General features: G+C 43.4%; 1 protein-coding gene across 2 annotated transcripts in view; it reads left to right on the top strand.

Annotated features, from left to right (window-relative positions):
* MMP24 (matrix metallopeptidase 24) overlaps nt 1-20,447 on the top strand; it is a 239,951-nt gene extending 219,504 nt beyond the window's left edge. For both annotated transcript variants that reach the window (XM_077252106.1, XM_077252105.1), the window contains one exon: nt 19,178-20,447. In XM_077252106.1, coding sequence (XP_077108221.1) covers nt 19,178-19,515 — 338 coding nt within the window. In that variant the 3' untranslated portion in view covers nt 19,516-20,447. The remainder of the gene's footprint in view (nt 1-19,177) is intronic.
* The last annotated feature ends 3,443 nt before the right edge of the window (nt 20,448-23,890 follow it).

Here is a 23,890-nt window from a genome sequence, read left to right as displayed (position 1 = left end):
AGGATTGCGAAACCGGCAGGAACAGGATCGGAGTATTATAATTATAAGAAGTATTTCTCCATCGTCCTTATGGCTATTGCAGATGCCAACTGCAGGTTCCTTGCCGTGGACATCGGAGCATATGGACGGTCCAACGATTCGCAAGTTCTTAAAAACTCTCCAATGGGTCGTCGCCTTTATGGAGAGACCTATGATTTCCCGCCAGCCAGACCACTGCCAGGAACAAATGACCCAGCCATGGAATATGTTTTTGTAGGTGATGAAGCCTTTCAACTGTCGCCGCACCTACTGAAACCATACAGTAGCCGGAACTTAAACCATACCAAGCGGGTCTTTAATTACCGGCTTACTAGAGCACGAAGAGTAGTGGAGTGTTCCTTTGGCATATTAACGGCGAAGTGGCGAGTTCTGCTGACGGCTATCAAACTGAAAACAACAACTATAGATGAGGTAGTTAAAGCCTGTGTGGTGCTCCACAACTTTGTCCTTTCAAAGGAGCCCGTTTCCTTGGATGATGAAGAGTTGGAGACCACCTTGTGGGACTACCGCAGCAGCTCGGTTCGCTCTACAGGTTCAGTTACAAGGATGAGGGACCAGTTTGCCGATTATTTTGTCTCACCTGTCGGGCGGATCCCGTGGCAAGACATGATTGTGTAACCTGTTTCCCATGTGTTTTGTTTATGTAAAAAATGTGTTTCTACCAAAAAAAAAAAAAAAAAAAAAAAAAAAGGCCCAAAAGCGTGGTTTTCTTGCTAGTAAAACCATTATGTTATACCTTTCACATGTCTGGTGTTTGTTTTTATTAAACCTTTTTTATTATATTACCTTAATAAATCCACACACACACAAAGAATAGAATTTAAATCAGAGAAAATTTTATTTTAACTCTATTTTTTAAAAATATATTTTTTTTTTTGACAAAAAAGATATTTTTATTTTCCATTTTTTTTAAAAACAATTTGCTAATTTTTTTTTTTTCAAATATTAACAAACAATAACAATACATTATTAAAGGTCTTCAAAGTGTGGGGTGGAGATACTAGGGGAGGAGGGGCAGGAAGGTTGGACCACGTCGATAGGTGGGGAAACCCTACTTGTTTGGGGTGCAGTGGAAGGGGGGTAAAAACAAGAGGCTGACCAGAGGGGGGTGGTGTTGGGGTAGGGGGAAGAGAAAAGCTGGTTAAAGAAAACATTGGGGAAGGAATTTGGTCTGGGGGCCGGGATGGTTGTGGGGACTGGGTTGGGTATTGGGACTGGGTTGGGTAATGGGGCTGGGTTTGGTATTGGGGCTGGTGTGAGTATTGGTGCTGGGTTTGGTAATGGGGGGTATTGTGTGGAAATGGGGCCCTTGGTGGGGCCTGGGGTGGAAATGGGGCCTGGGGTGGAATTGGAGTGGAGGTGTGGGGAGGTGTGTGGGTAGATTGGGGGTCATTAACGGCCTGCAGTAGAGCATTATGGCAGGTATTCATTACCCGCATCTGTTGCTCAAAAGAAAGCTTCTCCATGCTCCTGAGCATGGATTGAAAAAAAATATTGGCCGGATCGGGACTTACAGCTGAATGCAGCCTATCCAAGCGACTGCTGGTTTCCTGGCTTGTTTCACTGATGCGGGATTGCACCATGTTGAAACCAGCAGTCACTTGCTCTCCCAAAATTTTGAAAGAGCCTTGGAAGGATGCATTCAGGTGTAAGAATTCAGGAGCATAGCTCCTTTCCTGACCCCTCTGTCGCTGACGCCACGAACCTAATGGTGGTCTCGAGGTGGCAGGATCAGAGGGGTGGGGTAAAGGGAACGCTAACTGTTCAGCATCAGATGCGAGCAATGAAGCCTGCAATAATGCTCCACTGCTTGGGGCGGATGAAGTGGAGGGGACAGAGGGGTCAGAGGAGGGGACAGAGGGGTCAGAGGAGGGGACAGTGGTGTGGGGCCTACCGACGTGGCCCTCAGTGGCGGACTCAGGAGGGATCGCTCCAGAGGGCGCAGAGGAAGATGCAGGCGCACGGTGGCTGGAGAAGGTGCTGTGAAAGAAAAAACAAAAGAAATTAATACATTGGAATGAAAAAGCCCTGACTGAAAGCAAACTAAGTAGACAGGTTAACATGGTTATTAGTGGGCTGTAGAATACTTACACTCTGCTCAGCATGGTTCGCCTCAGGAAGGAGAGGGCCGGGCCATATTTGTATTTGCTCCTCCTCCTTCCTGCAGAGCCACTCGGGGCCTGCATCTCCTCGTTGAATTCCCTCTTAAAGCGATCCCTCAGTGACCGCCACCGCTTCCTAACCTTTCCAACTGTGAAGACAAGAATCAAAAGAAAAAAAAAAAAATTGGTAAATGCAATACATTACAGTCAGCTCAAAACATCACTGGAAAGTGAATACTTACCTAGTTTGCTCAGCTGCTGAGGATGAAGGCTCTCCCGCCTTGGAAACAGGTTGCGACACACTTCGTCCCAGAGCCGACGGGTGACACCGGTATCGGCATGCCTGCGGTCAGCCATGTTCCACAGCGGCTCCCGCTCGCGAACCTCCTCGATGAGATTATCAATGTCTGTCGTCATCATCATCCTCTTCTGCGGGAGCACGCTGTGAAGCCTGTGCCAAAAAAAAAGAAAAAAAACAAACAAATTAGTACACTGAAACACTAAAGTACCAATAGAATCCCCCTCCCAAAAAAAAAAAAAACTCACTGATGGCCGACCGCGGCGACGAGTCTGCCGACTCTGGGAGTGTCTGGGAGAACCTTCAGCGGCAACAGCAGGAGCAGCAGCAGCAGCCTGAAATAAAGGAAACAAATTCTCAGTTAGGTAGGCATATATTTTCTGTGTTTAGTTATGTATGAAAGTCTGTTTTGTGTATGGTGCAGTGTGATGTGCGAAGCAACTGTTTCACCACTACTTACACTTGGTTCCTCCTCCACTTGCATCTCTCCACCCATCTCGCCCCCTTCTGACAGCTCCTCATCTGATTCAGCTTCCTGTTGAAACATAATTTATGCATGTAGTGATAAAAAAAAAGTAAATAAAAAAATAAATAAATAAATTTTGTGTTAACTTACCGATACACGCTGTTGCTGTGGAGGAGGGCTGTCAGAAGAGGACATTGTTGTGGAAGCAAGGCCGGTGGCTGTGGTCCTGGTGTCTCTGTAAAAGTTAAAATACACTTGCAATCTGCTCTACACATTGAAGCAGCAGATTGGGGGTCTTCAAAACTTACTTTTAAAGATGTGTGGCTGTGGTCCTGGTGGGCTTGCCTGGTGGGCTGGTCCTGGTATGGAACACAGGCGGGTGCTATGGACCTGGTCCCTGGTGTATCTATAATAAGTATATTTGATTTATAGTTAGACCACCCTCTAAACTAGGTAATGTTTTAATAAACACCCTGCTAAAATGATGTGAGAAAAGTTCATTAAATGTGAACACCAAAACAGGTGCACGGTATACCATTCATTTCCATGTTCCCAAAAAAATATTTTTAAATGTGAACCCACCATGTAAACATATACCGTATTTTCCGGATTATAAGGCGCACATAAAATGTTGAGAATTTCTCAGAAATAGAAAGTGCGCCTTATAATCCGGTGCGCCTTATATATGAACCAAACAGTAAAGAGAGAGGTTCATACAGGATCCTTTACCTCTATCGTGGGCGGCAGGGGTCGGCGGCGGCATACCACAGCACCACCATGCTCCTCCCCCCCGTGCGCCTATGAATTTATTCTTCACTTGGACAAACACAAAAAAATACCGCGCTATAACCGCCCCACTAAGGAGGCTACTAGTGCATGAATACCCTATTGGTATATATAAGACCAACTGGCTGCGGGCCCGAAGTGAAAGTGAAAGTACAAATAAAGTGCACGCTTATATTACGCCCCTAATTGGCACCTGGTTCCACAGCACAATCTAGCTCCAACAGTATTAATATTTACTCACATCTACCTGCTTAAGGGTAGAGGATTACCTACTTCAGCCGCAGGGTTGATGAGGCTGGCGTGCAGGGGTCCCGTGACGTTCCTATACAGCAGGTGGGGCGGAAGAGATGCTTTGGCCGCAGGGTGGATGTGACCGGCGTGCAGGGTTGCTGCGCCGCTCCGGATCAGCGGGTAGGACGGAGGAGGTGTGGGCAGTGCAGAGCCAGAGGCGCCCCGGCCGGTAGCGACACTGGATGCACGCAAGAAACAGGACGGTGGCCGATATCAGTCGGCCGCTCGACCTGGCAGTGACGTCACTAGCTACGGAAGCAGCGAAGGGTCAGATTCAACCAACGCGTTTCGAGGTGGGACGCACCTCTTCGTCAGGGTTCTTCACTTGGGTTTTTACAGTATCCATAAATGGATTGAGCATTACGGCCACCGTAGTCAGGAGCCACCCTGAGTGATACTTACAGCTCTGTGCGCAGGATCCTTGCAATATATCTGTGCTTTAGCGTTAACTATACCCACTACCCCAAAAAATGCCTCCTGTTAAGAGACATGCTTATGATGCAGGTTTCAAGCTTAAAGCTATAAGTTATGCAGTAGAGCATGGAAATAGGGCAGCTGCAAGAGAATTCAACATTAATGAATCCATGGTGCGTAAGTGGAGAAAACAAGAAGATGCCCTCCGCCAAGTAAAGAAGACCAAACTGTGTTTCCGAGGAAACAAAGCAAGGTGGCCACAGTTGGAGGACAAAATAGAACAGTGGGTTATGGAACAGAGAAACGCAGGTAGAAGCGTCTCCACTGTCTCTATTCGACTCAAAGCCACTGCTTTAGCACGTGACATGGAGATCAAGGACTTTCGAGGAGGTCCTTCATGGTGCTTTCGTTTCATGAAAAGGCGTCATCTCTCCATTCGCACCAGAACTACTGTGTGCCAGCAATTACCAAAGGATTATGAAGAGAAGCTGGCCATTTTCCGCACCTACTGCATAACCAAGATAAATGAAAAGAATATCCAGCCAGAACACATTATTAACATGGATGAGGTTCCCCTCACTTTCGATATCCCCGTAAACCGTACTGTTGAGAAAACAGGGACCAGTACAATATCTATACGTACCACAGGAAATGAGAAGTCATCTTTCACTGTAGTTCTCGCTTGTCAGGCTAATGGCCAGAAACTACCACCCATGGTAATTTTCAAGAGGAAGACTTTGCCTAAAGAAAATTTTCCTGCTGGTGTCATCATTAAGGCTAACCCAAAGGGCTGGATGGATGAGGAGAAGATGAGTGAGTGGCTGAGGGAGGTCTACGTCAAGAGACCGGGTGGCTTTTTTCACAAATCCCCATCCCTATTGGTCTGTGACTCGATGCGCGCCCACGTGACCGATACTGTCAAAGCCCAAGTGAAGAAAACTAATTCGGAGCTTGCTGTCATCCCTGGTGGATTAACCAAAGTGCTCCAGCCGCTAGATATCAGCATCAACAGGTCATTTAAAGTTAAATTGCGAGCTGCATGGGAGCATTGGATGACAGAAGGTGACCACACATTCACCAACACAGGGAGGCAACGCCGTGCGAGTTATGCCACTATGTGCCAGTGGATCGTGGATGCCTGGAAGAATGTATCAGTCTCCAGTGTCATCCGAGCTTTCAGGAAGGCTGGAATCACCACTGAAGAGCCTAGCAGCAGCAGCGAGACCGACTCGGATAATGAAGAGGAGGACCCCATGCTTGATTCCGAAATCGCCCAACTGTTCAACTCCGACACTGAAGATGATGGATTTGATGGATTTCTGGTGGAGGAATGAACTGAAAAAGTACGGTAAACGTTTTGATTTGCAATTACAGCTGAACCAGTTTCAAGTTATTGTTAAAAAGTGTAATAAATCTTGACTTGCAGTCTGAGCAATGGTTTATTTAACGGTAATGTGCTGCGCCTTATAATCCAGTGCGCCTTATATATGAAACAAGATTGCTTATAAGGCGCTCATAGAAAGTGCGCCTTATAATCCGGTGCGCCTTATAATCCGGAAAATACGGGTATTTACCACATTTTATTTTCAAAAATCACCTCCCCAAAAAAACCTTTAAATGTAACCTTTATTAAAAAAAAATGCCCTCAACCAACTCTGTATTGCATTTGTAACCATTGGTACATACACCAGTTTTAAATTTACCTTTATGAAATGATACTACGGACATTTTTTTAACAAAAATTTTATTATTTTCTTTTTTTTTTCACTCTTTTTTTTTTAAATCACAATTAGGAGCTGACATGCTCTTTATTTTAAATACAAGTACATCAACTGCAAATGGTTTTAACAGTAAAATAAAATCAACTATTTTAAATAGAAAAAAAAAACCACACTCACACATTCAAACCACAAGCTGCAGACCGCTAGACTTTTTTTAAAAAATACATCAGATTAAAAAAACAAACAAACAAAAAAAAAACACACATTTAAACCACATGCTGCACAGACCACTATACAGTCAATACATCAGAAAAAGGCAATTAACCAATTAAAGCATGGACAAATGCACATGCAATCAACAAGATGCACACAAACATGCATGGTATGTGTCCACATTCCGGATCGCATCAGGATTTGGTCAGGATTTTCCATCAGTATTTGTAAGCCAAAACCAGGAGTGTAACAAGAGGGAAAGTATAATAGGAAAACAGGCACACTTTTGCTTTTATCACCCACTCCTGATTTTGGCGTACAAATACTGATGGAAAATCCTGACCAAATCCTGAACATTGACACATACCCTCCCACATGAACAGGCATAAGATTGGCAAAGGCATAATAAGGTGCAGGCACATGATACAAAAGCACACAGCCGTACAAAAATACACACATACACATGCACGCACATAGCTTTATGCAAATACACATATGTACAACAAAGGCAGAAAGGTGAACCCAATCAGAAGACGCATACACACATACAAAAGGCTGACAATCCTTTGGCTGGAGCTGCATGTCTTCACAGTGGCTGGCATCATGGTGGATCTGGACTCTAGCATTGCACTGGCTGGTGCAGGACCATGGCAGGCCTCAGGTTCTCTTCAGGTTTTAAGCTCTTGCTGTAGTCAGTAGTACCTCATACACACAGAAATGCACAGGCACACAAAAATTGCAATACTCACACTGGCTCTATGGTGGCTGGAGTCTTGTGGCTGGAGTCCTGTGGCTGGCTCCTGTGGCTGGCTGGGATCTTGTGGCTGGCTGGGGTCTTGTGGCTGGCTGGGCTCTTGCTGGCAGGCTTCTCCTCTCTTTGTCTTCTTGCTGGCATATGTGGGGTTGAAGGCCCAGGCCAGGTTTATATAGATTTGGGGGTGTCTGGCCAATTGGCAACAAAATTCTGCTTCTGAGCATGTTCAGTGTAAAAAAAACGTATTGCAGCGCTGTATTGCGTCGTACGACGTGTCCCGACGCATCCGTCGCTCATAGGCTTCTATTGCAGCCAACGACGTATGCCGCAGGATGCGTCGCGACACGTTTTTTAGGTGGAGACAAAAAACGTTACAATCAACGTTTTTTTGAGACGACGTGTCGCCAAATTTCGACACATACGTCGTAAAACGTACACGACGTATGTCAATCCGTCGCAATACGTCGCCAATACAAGTCTATGGGGAAAAAACGCATCCAGCAAAAACTTTTGCTGGATGCGTTTTTTCGAAAAAAAGACGTTTTGAGACGTAATGCAGTTAACGCTAGTGTGAAAGTAGCCTAACGGAGCAGGTAGCATACAGTGGTCTTTCAGTCAGCAACAGCACACAAACAACTCCTCTCCGGAGGTGCCGGAATTCTAGTGGCTATACCCAGCCCTAAATTCACACACACAAACTCCTCTCCGGAGGTGTCGGAATTCTAGTGGCTATACAGCCAACCCTGAGCACATGCTGACACAGACTACAAAGTAGCTAAGCTCATAAACATAAGTTGATACTAGCGCATGACCGTGTGGCCATGCCATCCTTTTATAGAGAAAGCTCTCCAGGACCTTCCTAGTGGTCCAAAAGGAACTGCTTCAGGACCTGAGCATGTGACCCCCGACCTCCAATGAGAGGTCGTCTCTTGGGCATGCTCAGTAGCGGAAAAGCAGAACAGTGCTGGTTACAATGGCTGAGCCTGGAAGATCAGCAGTAACCAAGCACACAGTATCTGACTGAGCCAGACGCTGGGACAGACGTCTCCGCTGAGCAGGTTCCACTGTGGCTAGAGAAGAATGGGAGACCGCAGCGGAGGTGGCTCGAGATTCACCCTGTGCAGCGGCAGGAACTCAATGCCTAACACCTGCATCCCACTCTACAGTGACAAACAAGCTGCTATGTGCCTTTCAGACACTGCACTATCTAAGGGGAAAATATTTTCCTCCCGAATACACCTAACTCATAAACGTATCGCTACAACAAAGGGGTAGATGGCCTCAGTGGAGTGTTGGTTTAATCCGAGACTAAACATGGTCTTAACTAGGGTTGAGCGAAACGGATCGGACATTTTCAAAAGTCGCCGACTTTCAGCAAAGTCGGGTTTCATGAAACCCGACCCGATCCCACTGTGGGATCGGCCATGCGGTCAGCGATCTTCGCGCCAAAGTCGCGTTTCATATGACGCTTTCCCCGCCATTTTTTCAGCCAATGAAGGAGTGTGGGCAGCGTGATGACATAGGTTCCGGCTTGCTTTGTGCGGCGTCACAGGGGGTAAAACCGCCATCTTAACGTTTGGGATATAGCGATTTGCACAGTGAAACACAAACTTTGCAGGGACGGAGGAGAGAGAGAGAGAGAAAAAAATATATATATATACTGTATCTCCCCATTGACCTGCATTGGGTTTTGTGTTTCGGTTGGCCCCCGACTTTTCACAATAATCGGCCGATTTCACACGATCCGACTTTCGAGACAGTCGGGTTTCACGAGACCCGACTCGATCCTAAAAAAGCAAAAGTCGCTCAACCCTAGTCTTAACCCCTTTCTGTCCTCAGACAGAATAGTATGTCTGAGGACAGAATCCCTGCTTTGATGCGGGCTCCGGCGGTGAGCCTGCATCAAAGCCGGGACATGTCAGCTGTTTTGTACAGCTAACATGTGCCCACAGTAGCGGTGGGTGGAATCGCGATCCACCCAGTGCTATTAGCTAGGTAAATGCCGCTGTCAAACTCTGTCAGCGGCATTTAACTAGCGCTTCCGGCCATCGGGCCGGAAATGTGTGCATCGCTGACCCCCTTTCACATGATCGGGGGTCAGTGATGCGTCGGCATGACAACCAGTGGTCTACCGAAGACCTCTATGGTTGTTGATGCCGGATTGCTGTGAGCACCAACCCTGAGGTCGGCGCTCATAGCAATGCAGCAATTCTACTACAAAGGAGCGATCTGAGCATCGCCTCTATGTAGCAGAGCTGATCAGGCTATGCCAGCTTCTAGTCTCCCATGGAGGCTATTGATGCATGGCAAAAGTAAAAAAATGTTTTTAAAAAATATGAAAAAAACCTTTTAAATCACCCCCCCTTTCGCGCCATTCAAAATCAAACAATAAAAAAAAAAATCAAACATACACATATTTGGTATCGCTGTGTTCAAAATCGCCCGATCAATAAAAAAAATGATTAACCTGACTGCTAAACAGCGTAGCGAGAAAAAAAATTAAAAATGCCAGAATTAAGTGTTTTTGGTCACTGTGACATTGAATTAAAATGCAATAACAAGCGACCAAAAAAAAGTATCTGCACCAAAATGGTATCATAAAAAAACATCAGCTCGGCACACAACAAATAAGCCCTCACCCGACCCCAGATCACGAAAAATGGAGACGCTACGGGTATCGGAAAATTGTGCAATCTAAAAAAAAATTTTTTTTAGCAAAGTTTGGAATTTTTTTTTACCACTTAGATAAAAAACAACCTAGACATGTTTGGTGTCTATGAACTCATAATGACCTGGAGAATCATAATGGCTGGTGGTCAGTTTTAGCATTTAGTGAACCTTGCAAAAAATCCAAACAAAAAACAAGTGTGGGATTGCTGTTTTTTTGCAATTTCACTGCACTTGGAATTTTTTTCCCGTTTTCAGTACATGACATGGTAAAACCAATGATGTCGTTCAAAAGTACAACTCATCGCGCAAAAAATAAGCCCTCACATGGCCATATTGACGGAAAAATAAAAAAAACAAAAAAGCTCTGGTCTTTAAGGGGTTTTAAAGGGGTAGTCCAGTTAAAACAAGTGAGCACTTATCCAAAAGATAGGTGATAACTTGATGATTTGTGGGTGTAGGACCACTGGAAACTGCACTGATTGGCAAATTTCATAATCTTTATTCCTGATGGGGAACATTTATCCCCGTTACGGAATGGTGTGGCAGGTGCGGCAATGTCTAGAGCAGTGTTCCCCAACTCCGGTCCTCAAGAGCCACCAACAGGTCATGTTTTCAGGATTTCCTTATCATTGCACAGGTGATTGAATGCTTGCTTGTCCAGGTGATGCAATTATCACCTTTGCAATACTAAGGAAATCCTAGGCGAGATGTTAAAAGTTGAGTAGCACTGGTTGGTTCAGCAGCTTAGGTGCCGAGCCACTTATTTATTATAGTTCCGGGGCGAGTTTTATTGGAGTTATGAGGAGGATTTAGTGGTGGGACTCATCACTCCCACTCCCGCTAGAATACGGGTTTTGCTGAGGCTTAGCCAACGCAACTGCCAGAGGTTGTCTCATTACTGACACAAAAAAGGCTGAAGGAAAAGCTGACATGACATGTTCCTGAGGAAGAAATGCACAACAATTAAATGTGCTAAATGCCGAGTTGCTGGAAAGCCAAGCCCGCTAAGATCCCTGGTAACGTGAATCAGCTATATGGTATGTTAGTTAGCGCTTAGCCAGGCAAGTCTTTGTTGTTTTTGGTTTCTGTACGGTTACCTTTTTGGCTGAAAATAAAGTCCCAAACTTTCTTTATATGGACGGTGTCTACCTATGTCACTGCCATGATGCCTGCAACACCCTACTGTGTTACAATATGGTGGAGAATGTGGGAAATACAGGTTGCTAAGGGCAAATGCGTGACAAATAAAGGCTTCCCTGTACAGTGAGGGTTGCCATCTGCTGTCCCTGTGAATTGGTGGGTTCACAAAAACTCCTGGAAGCTTAAGAAGCATTTGCAGGGAGTCGGCGGGCTCCCGAATGTTTGGCTACCCTGCTGTTTGGGGAGTGTCCGGTTGATGTCCTGAGTGCAGTCACAAGCCCACACTATTGAGGAAGTTGTTAAAACTCTGGTACAGGCCCAGGTGCAAGAGTGCCAGGTCCAAGAGCAAGCCTTGGAGCAACAGTGCAAAGCCCAGGAGCAAACCAGTGCTCCCTGCAAAAAAATGAATCCAGATGATGACGTTGAGACTTTCCTCACTATCATTGAAGGGGCAGCCCAAAGGGAGCAGCTCCCCATGGTAGAGTGGGTGGATATGCTTGCCCCCTACTTGGTAGGAAAGTCTCAAAAAGTCTATCATGAGTGACCTTAGTGAGCAAGACGTGCAAAACTGAAAGCTGAGATTCTTGTCCGCCTAGAGATTACGGCCGCAGTGCAGGCTAGACGGGTCTGGGCTTGGGAATCCCGGTTAGATAGATCTCCTCAGTTCCAAAAATTTGATTTGTTTCATCTGGTAAAGAAATGGCTGCAACCCAATGTCTGCATGCCCGCACAGATCATGGAGCGGGTGGTTATCAACCTTTTTTCCTGGGGCACTCCCAGTAAACTGCAGCACTGGGTCGGCCATGTTGACCCCCGGAGTACGGATCATCTAGTGGAGTTGGTGGAGAGATTTGTCACTATGGTGGGAAATCTCCAGGATTCTTTCCCCAACCCGTCACCTGCAGAGAGACGTTGATCCACTCTCAGTCAGAAACGTCCCACTGTCCAAGGGGTGTTGGAAGGGACTACCAGGAAAAATCCCGGCCCTGGTGGGAACTCTATGTTTAAAAATCTAGCTGGTCCAGTGCTGGAGGTGTCATGACTTTAGTCATGTCATGGCTCAGTGTCCATTAGGCTAAGAGCCCATGTAATGTGACACCGGCAGCGCCAGCCTGTGTCGCTACACATGGACTAGAGACTGAGACACAAGTTTGTAAAATCAGGGGAAATAATTGTTCCGTCTGTGACCCACTAGACCCAGGTAATCTCGTAACACTAGTACATGACAGCCTCATACCCAGTGGTCATATACCCAACAGATTCAGAAGTGTGGTGTGTACCATGGTGACACCAGAATGTACCCTGTGGCCCTGTCGAAACTAGAGACATCATATGGGATAATGTAATATAAAGTGGATGGTAGTGAAAGCCCTTATGCATAATGTAATCTTGGGCCATGATTTCCCCTTGTTTGTGGGGGAAAGGTACAGACGCTGAGGGTAGTCTCAGTACTGAACCAGGGGAAGAGGGTGAAAACTCTTTCTTGCAAGTCTTCACTGGAGAAGACGAAATTCTCCCTGATTCCCCAGTGATACTTATGGTAGAGGAAACATGGGATAAGTTTGGTACAGCTCAATTGTAGGATGACACACTTAGATATGCATGGGAGAATGTTGTCATTTTTAATGGCATTTCCCAATATCCAGAGATCAGCTGTTTCCCCACTTTGCTATGAATAATGAGCTATTGTGTAGAGCAATCAAGAGAGATCTGGTAATTGTTGATCAACTGCTGATCCCTAAGGTTTATAGGCGCAGGGTGCTTGTTAAGTCTCATAGTTCTCATGTTCTAGGGCGATACTTTGGGACTGAGAAGACCCAGGAGAGTATTCTCCGGAGGTTCTTCTGGATGGGGATGTACAAGGAGATTGAGTATTATTGTAAGTCCTGCCCCATATGCCAAATAGCGGCGCCCGCAGCCCACTAGTACCTCTTCCCATCATTGAAATATCCTTTGAGAGGATTGGGATGGATTTCATGGGGCCAATTGTAAATCAGCTTGGAGGCACCAATATATCCTTGTCGAAGGAGATTATGTTACTTGCTATCTTGAAGCGGTCACCCTAAGAAATACTGCATCCAAAAGTATCGCCCGTGAGTTATTTTTCATGTTTTCTCTGGGATTCCGAATGAAATTCTTACTGACCAAGGCACACCCTTCATGTCAAAGGTAATGAAGGGACTGTGCCAAATGCTGAAGATGGTTCGTTTATGTACTTCATTATATCATCCTCAAACAGATGGACTAGTCAAGAGGTTCAATAAGACACTAAAGTACATGTTAAAAAAAGTAGTGGAAAAAGATGAACGTGACTGGAATTCTCTTTTACCATATTTAATGTTCTCAGTGAGAGAAGTATCGCAGGCCTCTGCTGGTTTCTCGCCATTCAATCAAGTTAATGTACTGGAGGCACCCAAGACGTCTACTGGACATAGTGAAGGAAACATGGGAATCTGAGGCTGTCCTGTATTAAAGTGTTATTAACCCCTTAGTGACCCAGCCAATTTTGACCTTAACCCCTTCATAAACGAAGCTTTTCGGTTTTGCATTTTCGTTTTTCGCTCCCCTCCTTCCTAGAGCCATAACTTTTTTATTTTTCCATCAATATGGCCATGTGAGGGCTTATTTTTTGCGGCATGAGTTGTACTTTTGAACACCACCATTGGTTTTACCATGTCGTGTACTAGAAAATGGGAAAAAAATTCCAAGTGCGGTGAAATTGCAAAAAAAAGTGCAATCCCACACTTGTTATTTGTTTGGCTTTTTTGCTAGGTTCACTAAATGCTAAATCTGACCTGCCATTATGATTCTCCTGCCATTATGATTACAAGTTCATAGACACCAAACATATCTAGGTTCTTTTTTTATCTAAGTGGTGAAAAAAAATTCCAAACTGCTGAAAAAAAAATTGCGCAATTTTCCGACACATGTAGCGTCTACATTTTTCGTGATGTCAGGTTGGGTGAAATATTATTTTTGCATGCCGAGCTGACAGTTTTAATGATAACATCTTGGTGTATATACATTCTTTTAATCGCCCGTTATTGCATTTTAATGCAATGTCGTGACCAAAAAAAAACTTAATTCTGGCGTTTTCACTTTTTTATCACTACGCCGTTTAGCGATCAGGTTAATCCTTTTATTACTGATAGATCGGGCAATTCTGAACGCGGCGATACCAAATATGTGAAGGTTTGATTTATTTTATTTTGAATGGTGCAACAGGGATTTAAACTTTTATATTTTTTTAATTTTTTCATATTTTTAAAAAAAACTTTTTTTTTTTTTTTTTTTTTTTTTTTTTACTTTTGCCATGCTTCAATAGCCTCTATGTAGCTAAATTGCTGAGTTACTATGAGCAACGAGCACTGGGTGGCGCTCATAGCACTCCAGCACTGACAACCATAGAGGTCTCAAGGAGACCACTGGTTGTCATACAGACGCACCGATGACCCCCAATCATGTGACGGTGATCACCGGTGCGCTCATTTCCGGCCTGATGGCTGGAAGCGTGATTTAAATACCGCTGTCAGAGTTTGACAGCGGCATTTAACTAGTTAATAGCCGCGGGTGGATCGCAATTCGACCCGCAGCTACTGCGGGCACATGTCAGCTGTTTAAAACAGCTGACATGTCCCCAGAAAGATGTGGGCTCACCTCTGGAGCCCACATCAAAGCGGGGGATACTGACATCGGCGTACTAATACAACTTATGTCAGTAAGAGGTTAATGACCAAGTCAATTTTTACGATTCTGACTACAGTCACTTTATGTGACAATAACTCTGGAACGCTTCAATGTAACCCACTGATTCTGAGATTGTTTTTTCGTGACATATTGAATTCATGATAATTGTAACATTTCTTCAATATGACGCATTTATTTATGAAAAAAAACAGAAATTTGGCAAAAGTTTAGCAATTTTCAAAATTTTAATTTTTGTGCTCTTAAATCAGAGTTATGTCAAACAAAATAGTTCATAAATATATATGTCCACATGTCTACTTTAGATCAGCACAATTTTGGAAACAATTTTTTTTGTTAGGACGTTAGAAGGGTTAAAAGCTGACCCACAAAATTTACAAAACCATTTTTTATGTACCACATCACATTTGAAGTGACTTTGAGGAGTCTATATGACAGAAAGTACCCAAAAAGTGACACCATTCTGAAAACTACATCCCTCAAGGTGCTCAAAACCACATTCAAGAGGTTTATTAACCCTTCTGGTGCTTCACAAGAACTGAAGCAATGTTGAAAAAACAATGAACATTTAACTTTTTTCACACACAAAAAAACCCTTTTATTTTCACAAGGTTAAAAAGAGGAAATGGGCCATAAAATTTGTGCAATTTCTCCTGAGTATGCCGATACCCCATATGTGAGGGAATGCTACTATCTGGGTGCACATAAGGGCTCGGAAGGGAAGGAATTTGACTTTTTGAATGCAAAATTGGCTGGAATCAATAGTGGGCACCATGTCACGTTTGGAGAGCCCCTGATGTGCCTAAACAGTCAAAACCCCCCAGAAGTGACCCCATTTTGGAAACCACACCCCTCAAAGATTTTATCCTAGGGTATAGTGAGCATTTTGAACTCACAGGTACGACACAGAATTTGATAACTGATGACAACATATTCAGTATGACTAGAGATGAGCGAATTTGCAAACAGGCTCTCCATGCATGTGTCGTGACTGTGACACAGCCGCGACACATGCAGCTGCGACGCCGATCAACTAATCGGCCAGCGCGATCCAGGAAGCAGAGTTTCCTCTGCAGCTTGCCAAATAAGAGGGAGCCCGAGCAAATTCGCTTATCTCTAAATATGACGATCTAATGTGTTGAGCGGCACACAAGTTTGTCATATCATGCCCGGAGATGAGAATGAAACACAATAAGGCTACTTTCACACTAGCTTTTTTTGTAATCCATCGCAATCCGTCGTTTTGGGCAAAAAACGTATCCTGCAAATGTGCCCGCAGGATGCGTTTTTTGCCCATAGACTTGTATTAGTGATGGATCGCGATGGATGGCCACATGTCGCGTCCGTCGTGCAATAGATCTGTCGTGTTTTGGTGGACCGTCACGAAAAAACGTTCAAGGGAACGTTTTTTCGTACGTTGCGTCCGCCATTTTCTACCGCGCATGCACGGCCGGAACTCCGCCCCCTCCTCCCCGGACTTCAGAATGGGCAGCGGATGCATTGAAAAACTGCATCCGCTGCCCACGTCGTGCACAAATTTCACAATGTGCGTTGGTACGTGGGCCCGATGCTTAGCGACGGACCCGTACCGACGCAAGTGTGAAAGTAGCCTTAGGAAAATAACGCTAGGGTGACAAGATGGTTTCTCTAACTGCAGAATTTTAATTTCTCCATAGAACGTAGACCAGGGAAATCACAGGTGAATGCAGACGTATTATCAAGAATTAATTGTGTGATGGCCCAAAATGTCCAGATGTCTGTTAGAAGAAGGGGGGGATATTTAGGTGACCGACAGGGAAGGTGCTGGACGGAGTGTATATCTCTTCCAGAAAGTTAAGCTGGGCGAGATATTAAAAGCCCTGTTGTACTGGTTGGTGCAGCAGCTTAGGTGCTGAGCCACTTAGCCTACGTTCACATTAGCGTTCGGCGCCGCAGCGTCGGGCGCCGCAGCGTCGCCGCATGCGTCATGCGCCCCTATATTTAACATGGGGGCACATGGACATGCGTTGTGCTGCGTTTTGCGACGCATGCGTTTTTTTGGCCGCAAGCGTTGGGCGCAGCAAACGCAGCAAGTTGCATTTTTTTTGCGTCCAACTTTTGGCCAAAAAGAACGCATGCGTCGCAAAACGCAGCGTTTTAGCGTGCGTTTTGTTGCGGTTTTGTTTGCGTTGTGCGTTGCGTCGCCGACGCTGCGGCACACAACGCAAATGTGAACGTAGCCTTATTTATGATAGTTCCGGGCCAGGTTTTATTGGAGTGATGTGGAGGATTTAGTAGTGGAACTCATCACTCCCACTCCAGTATGGGTTTTGCTGAGTCTTAGCTAGCTCAGCTGCATAGAAGTCATCCCATTACTGACACAGAAAAGATTGAAGGAAAAGCTTCAGTGTGACACTGCCTCCAGACTGAAATTATGTGTTCCTAAGGAAGAAATGCACAGCGATAAAATGTGCTAAATGCCGAGTTGCTGGAAAGTCAAACCCTTATACATCTCTGGTAGAGTGAGTCAACGGTATGGTATGTTAGTTAGCGCCTAGCTGGACAAGTCTTTTGTTAGTTTCTGTACGGTTTGCCTGTGTCTGCCTATGTCCCTGCCACGATGCCCTACAAAGCATTACAGCTTGTGAACAGGGCCTAGCAAGTATAAAGGTTCCCTGTTTTGCTAATTGGTGTAGGTTCCAGTGGTTGTACCCTAACTGATTAAAAAATTATTACCTACAGTGGCATGAAAAAGTTTGAGCACCCCTTGTCAAAATTGCTGTTATTGAGAGCAGTTATGCAAGTTAAAGATAAGGCCTTTTCAAGATCATTTTAAGTTAAATATGACACATTTCCTTTGTATTTTATGCAAAACAAAAATACCGTATACGTTGTAATTTTTTTTTTTTTTCATTTCAAAAATGACAAAAGGGAAAATGAGCATATGCAAATGTTTGGTATATTTGTGTGCTCAGATAACTTTGACCAAGGTTTCAGACCTTAATTAGCCTGTTAGATTTATGGCTTGTTCACTATCATCGTTAGGAAAGGCCAGGCGATACAAATTTCCCAGCTTTATAAAAATACAGCCTCCTCTAACCTAGTGCCAAAAACAGCAGCAATGGGTTCTTCTAAGCAGCTGCCTAGCACTCTGAAAATAAAATTAGTGGGGGGCCCACAAAGCATGAGAAGGCTGTAAGAAGATAGCAAAGCGTTTTGAGGTTGCCCTTTCCTCAGTTTGAAATGTAATTAAGAAATAACAGTTAACAGGAACAATGGAGGTCAAGATAAGGTCTGGAAAACGAATCAAAATTTCAGTGAGCTGCCCCTAGGATTGCTATGGAATCAAATCAGAACCCCTGCTTGACTACAAAAGACTGTTAGAAATATTTAGCACTTTGGTACATTTTTCTACTGTTCAGAGACACCTGCACAAATATGGCCTTCATGGATGAGTCATCAGAAGAAAACCTTTCCTGCATCCTCACCATAAAATTCAGCGTCAGAAGCGAGTAAAAGAACATCTAAACAAGCCTAATGCATCCTGGAAACAATTCCTGTGGACCAATGAGGTTAAAATAGAACTCTTTGGCCACAATTATCAAAGGTATGTGTGGAGAAAAAGGGCACAGAATTTTGGGAAAAGAACAACTCGCCAACCATTAGCATGGAGGTGAATCAATCATGCTTTGAATAATGGATTAAATTAAATTTAAAAAAATTCTTTATGCAAACATAACACCGTCTGTAAAAAAGCTGACGTTGTAAACAGGATGGCTTCTACAAATGGATAATGATCCTAAACACATATACTACCTCAAAAGGTGCAAGCTGAAAGTTTTACAATTGCCCTCAAAGTCCCCTGATCTGAATATAATTGAAAATCTGTGGCTAGACCTCAAAATAGCTGACGACCCAGGAATTTCACAGAACTGGAAGAATTTTCCAAGGAAGAATGGATGAAAATTCCTCAAACAAGAATTGAATGACTCTTGGCAGACTACAACAAGCATTTACAAGCTGAGAGACTTGCAAAAGGGGATGGTACTAGATACTAACCATGCAGGGTGTTCAAACATTTGCATTACATTTTCCTATTGTAATTTTTAAAATGTAAAAGATGATAATATATATATTGTCTAAAACTGTATTGTATTGTATTGTATTTTAGGCAAATAATATATATAAATATGCCTAAAATACAAAGGAAATTAACTCTAGGCATTATAGAGATAATTTATTCAACTTGCGGTAACTATTCACAATAACTTCACTGTATTCTATAGCTAAGTGATGACTAATTTTTACCCAACATCCCCTTCATTAAGTAGTCTTTGGAATTCCATCTTCAGTCACCGAAGAGAGTAATAGTGTCTGTCACTTTGTTTTACGATTGGTGGGAGTCTCAGCACCTGGACCCCTACTGATCTTTAACATATAAAAAAATGTGAAAGTGCTTTTCCGCTGTAAGATATACAGGTGCCTGTGCAGGATTCATCTCCATGTGGATGCTAGCAGGCAAAATTGAAAATAAAAGCTATTCTGTTACTACCTATATTGTCCTTTCCTTATATAATTCTGCATTTTTGTCTTTCACAGCTTATACTTATTTCTATAAAGGAAAGGAATACTGGAAATTTGATAATCAAAAGCTGTCCGTCGAATTGGGTTACCCAAGGTCGATTGTAAAAGACTGGATGGGCTGCAACCAAAAAGACGTGGACAACAGCAAGGACCGACATCTACCGCACGATGATGTGGATATTATGGTGACAATAAACGATGTGCCAAGCACCGTAAATGCTATTGCAGTGGTAATCCCTTGTATATTGTCCCTGTGCATCCTGGTCTTGGTATATACTATTTTCCAATTTAAAAACAAAGGTGTACAACAAAACGTTACCTACTACAAACGGCCAGTACAAGAATGGGTATGACAGGATCTGGAACACTTTTGATTTCTTTAGTTTATCTGAGGGCTAACAGGATGCTGGGAACCAAAGTCCATTGGTCAGACTGGAAACAGATGATGGCGGTCCCAGTTTTACAAGCAAGGGAAGACCTTATGGTATACAGAGATGGCCTTACACAATGGAGCCTCTTTCATTCTTACTGCCTCATACTTGTATCTTTTCTAGTGTGCCATTTTCTCGGGTTCACGTTGTGAGCACTGAGTAACTTGCTTGGAATTTTCTTCAGAAAAAAACAACAAAAACAAAAAAGAATATGACTGTAGCTGAGAACTCGTCTCGGAAACCAGCTTTCTTCATTGAAGTCAGATACTTTCAGACATGTTTCTTAAATCAATTTGAGCAGAAAGAGATCAAGCACACAAAGGCAAAGAAGGTCTTTAAAGAACATCTGTTCCTCCGTATGGCTTGCCACTGAAATGCACAAAGAGGAACTCACCATTTTTTTTTTGTTTTTTTTGTTCAATCCCTGCTGGTCAGAATTATTATTACATAAAGTTGTTACATATAGATTATTGAATTTGGCATTCTTTGCCTGCAATCATGAATAGTTGTTAAGGTGCAAAAGGAAGATTTCCTTGGTTTGCTGTCTTGTGTCGAACCAAGGATGGAGTTTAAAAACATGTTCACCCAATTACAATATTTGGTAAATGTTGTACTCATGTAGAAACTTAAAACAGAAAAGTGAAATAAAACCAAAAAAATATAAAAATGGTTTTGCTGAATGTCAAAGTGTAAGAGAATGGATAAGTGACTAGTACGAATACATTTAAATCCCATAACTACTCATACTGGAAAACTGTAATATGTTATTATGATGATTTATTTCTTAATTTATTGATTTTATTTTTTAATTGCCTGAGTTTGAATAATAAACTCTATGCTCTCTAGGCCTTTCATTTCTTTAAAAATGTGGTCGTTATTTCACTTACATTTACTTACGTACATTTTCTACAAACATAGACACACGGGTACAGAGATAAAATAATATTTAAAGGTTAACTGTACTTTCAAATTACTTTTCAGAATGAACTGTCCTGTGTGTATACATAAGGAATAACACTAATTTTGTCCATTGTATACAGTAATCTATATACCACATTTTTACCAGTTTTCACTATTGCAGGATTTATCTCTAATTTGCAATCTACTCTGAGGTGGTGGGAGGAGACTTCTCAGACATACACAGCGAAGCTCACAGATATGGACTCCTTCTCTCCATACCTTTTATTTAGCACACAGATATAAGCAGCAGCATGGAGCAAATTACACAGTAGTAGTTATCAGTGTACATGCAAATTCAGCACTGTAATAAGGTAAACGACTCAGTATGATCTTTCTTTATCTACCTCTACCTGTTTCCTCGTAGTGCTCCTCACTCATCTTCCTTCCTTCCCTCCAAAAATTATACTGGGCTGTGTCCCTTGTCACCACTCAGTGAACGATGAGCTTAGGAGGCAAGACTAGAGGATAAAGATATTTTACAAAAGTTTTTTTAAAATATTCACCTCTACTATGGATTTATGCAAAGTTTGTCGAAAGTACAATTAAGTATTTTCTCAATATAATACACTTTATACTTTTGCAAATTCATTTTCACTATCTGAACCCGATGTCATGAGTGTCTCATGTTCTGATGTGACACCTGGGGGAACTGGGTTCAGAAGGTCACAATTAGTGATATACTCGTTACTCGAGATTTCCCGAGCACGCACGGGTGTCCTCCGAATATTTTAGTGCTCAGAGATTAAGTTTTCATCGCCGCAGCTGAATGATTTACATCTGTTAGCCAGCTTAATTACATGTGGGTATTCCCTAGCAACCAGGCAACCCCCACATGTACTTATGCTGGCTAGCAGCTGTAAATCATGCAGCTGCGTCAACAAAAACTAAAACTCCGAGCACTTACAAATACTCGGAGACCCCCCGAGCATGCTCGGGAAATCTTGAGCAGCAAGTATACTCGCTCATCACTAGTCACAATGCTAAATCGATCGCAGGTCTTCCTTGGAGACCATTTAACTATTACCTTGAATTGGAGTGGATTTGCTGTCATTCGATGCTGATGGGCTAAGAACACTTTCCCTTCTGGCTGTGAACTTGTAGCTTTAGAACTCAGCAGCAACACCTTGTGACCACTCCTTTCCACTATATTAACCCACTCCTATATTTATCTCTTGCCAGTTATAGATCTTCTATACTGACCACTTTGAAGGAGCCAGTTTCTGGTTAAGCTGAGGTGTTCGTGCCTGTTGCAGCAGTGAAGTTTTCTATTGGAGAAGCTGAGGAGTGCTATTTTGTTGTGTCTTTTCCCACCTATTTGTCTTACCTTCCTCGTGTTGTTGTATTGTAGTAGTGCGACTAGTGTCTCGCTGGAATACACATTAGTAAGGGTGAGTTCAGGGCCAGTGAGGGCCTAGACATCTGATGGCGCACAGGGGGAAGGATCCGTCTAGAGATGATAGCAAGTGCAGGGATTTGACTCAGGTGTATATTAAGAAGTGACCCCTCTTCGCTCTCCCTATCGCCAGGGCCTTCCAAGTACATCTCTGGTGTTCTTAGTGTTGAGCCGCACGGCCCACATTTTTCTTTCTGGATCTTAATATGGATCAGGTCGCGGCTCTTTCAAAACAGATGAAGATTCTGTCCATGGGTCTGGCAGTCAGCCATACTGAATCTGAACCCAAAGTGGCCCTCCTGGATATAATTTCAGGGGGTTGGGATACATTTTTAGTTTTTTGCAAAGCTTGCAAGCTCTCTTTTAAGCTCTGTCCACTCTTGTCTGGGAGTGAGGAACAATGGGTAGGGATTGTAATATCCCTCCTTCAAGGAGTCCCTCAATCCTGGGCCTTTTCACCTCCATCTGACTTAAAGCAGCTCTGGTCATTTGATTTTTTTTGCGGCTCAAAGCCTCTTTTAGGTACAAAAACTGAGACCATATTTCTCCCTTTGAAAAATGGGGTGGGAGCCAATATGGTGGATGCTTGGTTCACTCAGACCCATGGTCTCACCTGTAGCGTGCTGGCAAAGTCCATCTCTATTTTTGTGATCCACTCTGCACCTCTCAGTCAATGAAAGATGCCTTTTCTGAGAGTCTTGTTAAGAGATGCATTAGACCCTCCTCTTCTCCCGTGGCTGCGGGCATCTTCTTTGTATGAAGAAGGATGGGGGTCTCTGTCCCTGTTTAGATTTTCACAAGTTGAATCGAATTACCATCTGAGATCCTTATCCTCTCCCACTCATCCCTGACTTATTTTATCAGATTGCTGGGGCTAAATGGTTCTCCAAGTTGGATCTCAGGGGAGCCTATATTCTTGTTAGAATCAGAGAGGGGGATAATTGGAAAATGGTCTTTAACACTCCTTTAGGGAATTATGAAAACCTTGTCATGCCTTTAGGCCTGATCAATGTCTCTGCCGTTTTTCATCAATTTGTCAATAACATTTTTCATCATCTGGTGGGTAGATTTGTGGTGGTTTATTGCGATGATATTTTGATCTACTTGCCTGATCTCAAGACACATCAGGTACATGTCAGGCAGGAGTTGCAGACATTAAGTGATAATAAATCAGAAAATTGTATTCGCCGTACAGGAGGTTCAATTTTGTGCTTTCTGGTGTCAATTGCCGGTTTCCAGATTAACATATGACAAAGAAAGGTACGGACTTTTCAAAGTTCGTCCGACCTCACCTGAAGGGCATTTTCTTCCTTGAAGAGATGCTTTTCCACGGCTCCTGTACTAACGCAACCCAATGTCTCTCAATCATTTATTTCTGAGGTTGATATGTCTGAGGTGGGGGTTGGGGTTGTATTATCTCAAGGGCCATCTAGTAAGTGGCATCCATGTGCCTTTTTCTCAAAAAAAAAAAGAACTATGATGGCATTAGAGAACTTTTGGCCATCAAGTTGGTTTTTGAGGAGTGACATCATTTTTTGGAGGGGGAAGTCCACCCTGTCACAGTGATTACTGATCATAAAAAGTCTGCTATATCTCAAATCCGCTAAACATCTTAATCCTAGATAATCTAGATGGTCTTTGTTTTTTACCACTTGTAATTTTATTGTCACTTACCATCCTGGGATTAACAACATTAAAGCTGATGCTTTGTCCTGGAGTTTTCCTGAGGGAGATAGTTTGGATGATTCTGTCCCTATTTTACAAGAAGGGGTGGTCATCTCCGCTGTGTGTTCTGAGCTTGAGAGTGAGATGTTGAAAGCTCAGGAGAAAACCCCCTGCTTATTGTCCTTCTGTGAGATTATAAATGCCGTTACATTTGAGACTCAAAATTTTAGGGATGTATCATAACTCGATTCTTGCTGGTCACCCAGGTATTAAAGTGAC

This window comes from Ranitomeya variabilis, chromosome 4 (assembly GCF_051348905.1).
Source record: "Ranitomeya variabilis isolate aRanVar5 chromosome 4, aRanVar5.hap1, whole genome shotgun sequence".
Classification (NCBI taxonomy): Eukaryota; Metazoa; Chordata; class Amphibia; order Anura; family Dendrobatidae; genus Ranitomeya; species Ranitomeya variabilis.
Note: the sequence above shows the minus strand (reverse complement) of the source record. Positions and strands in the feature narration are given on the sequence as shown.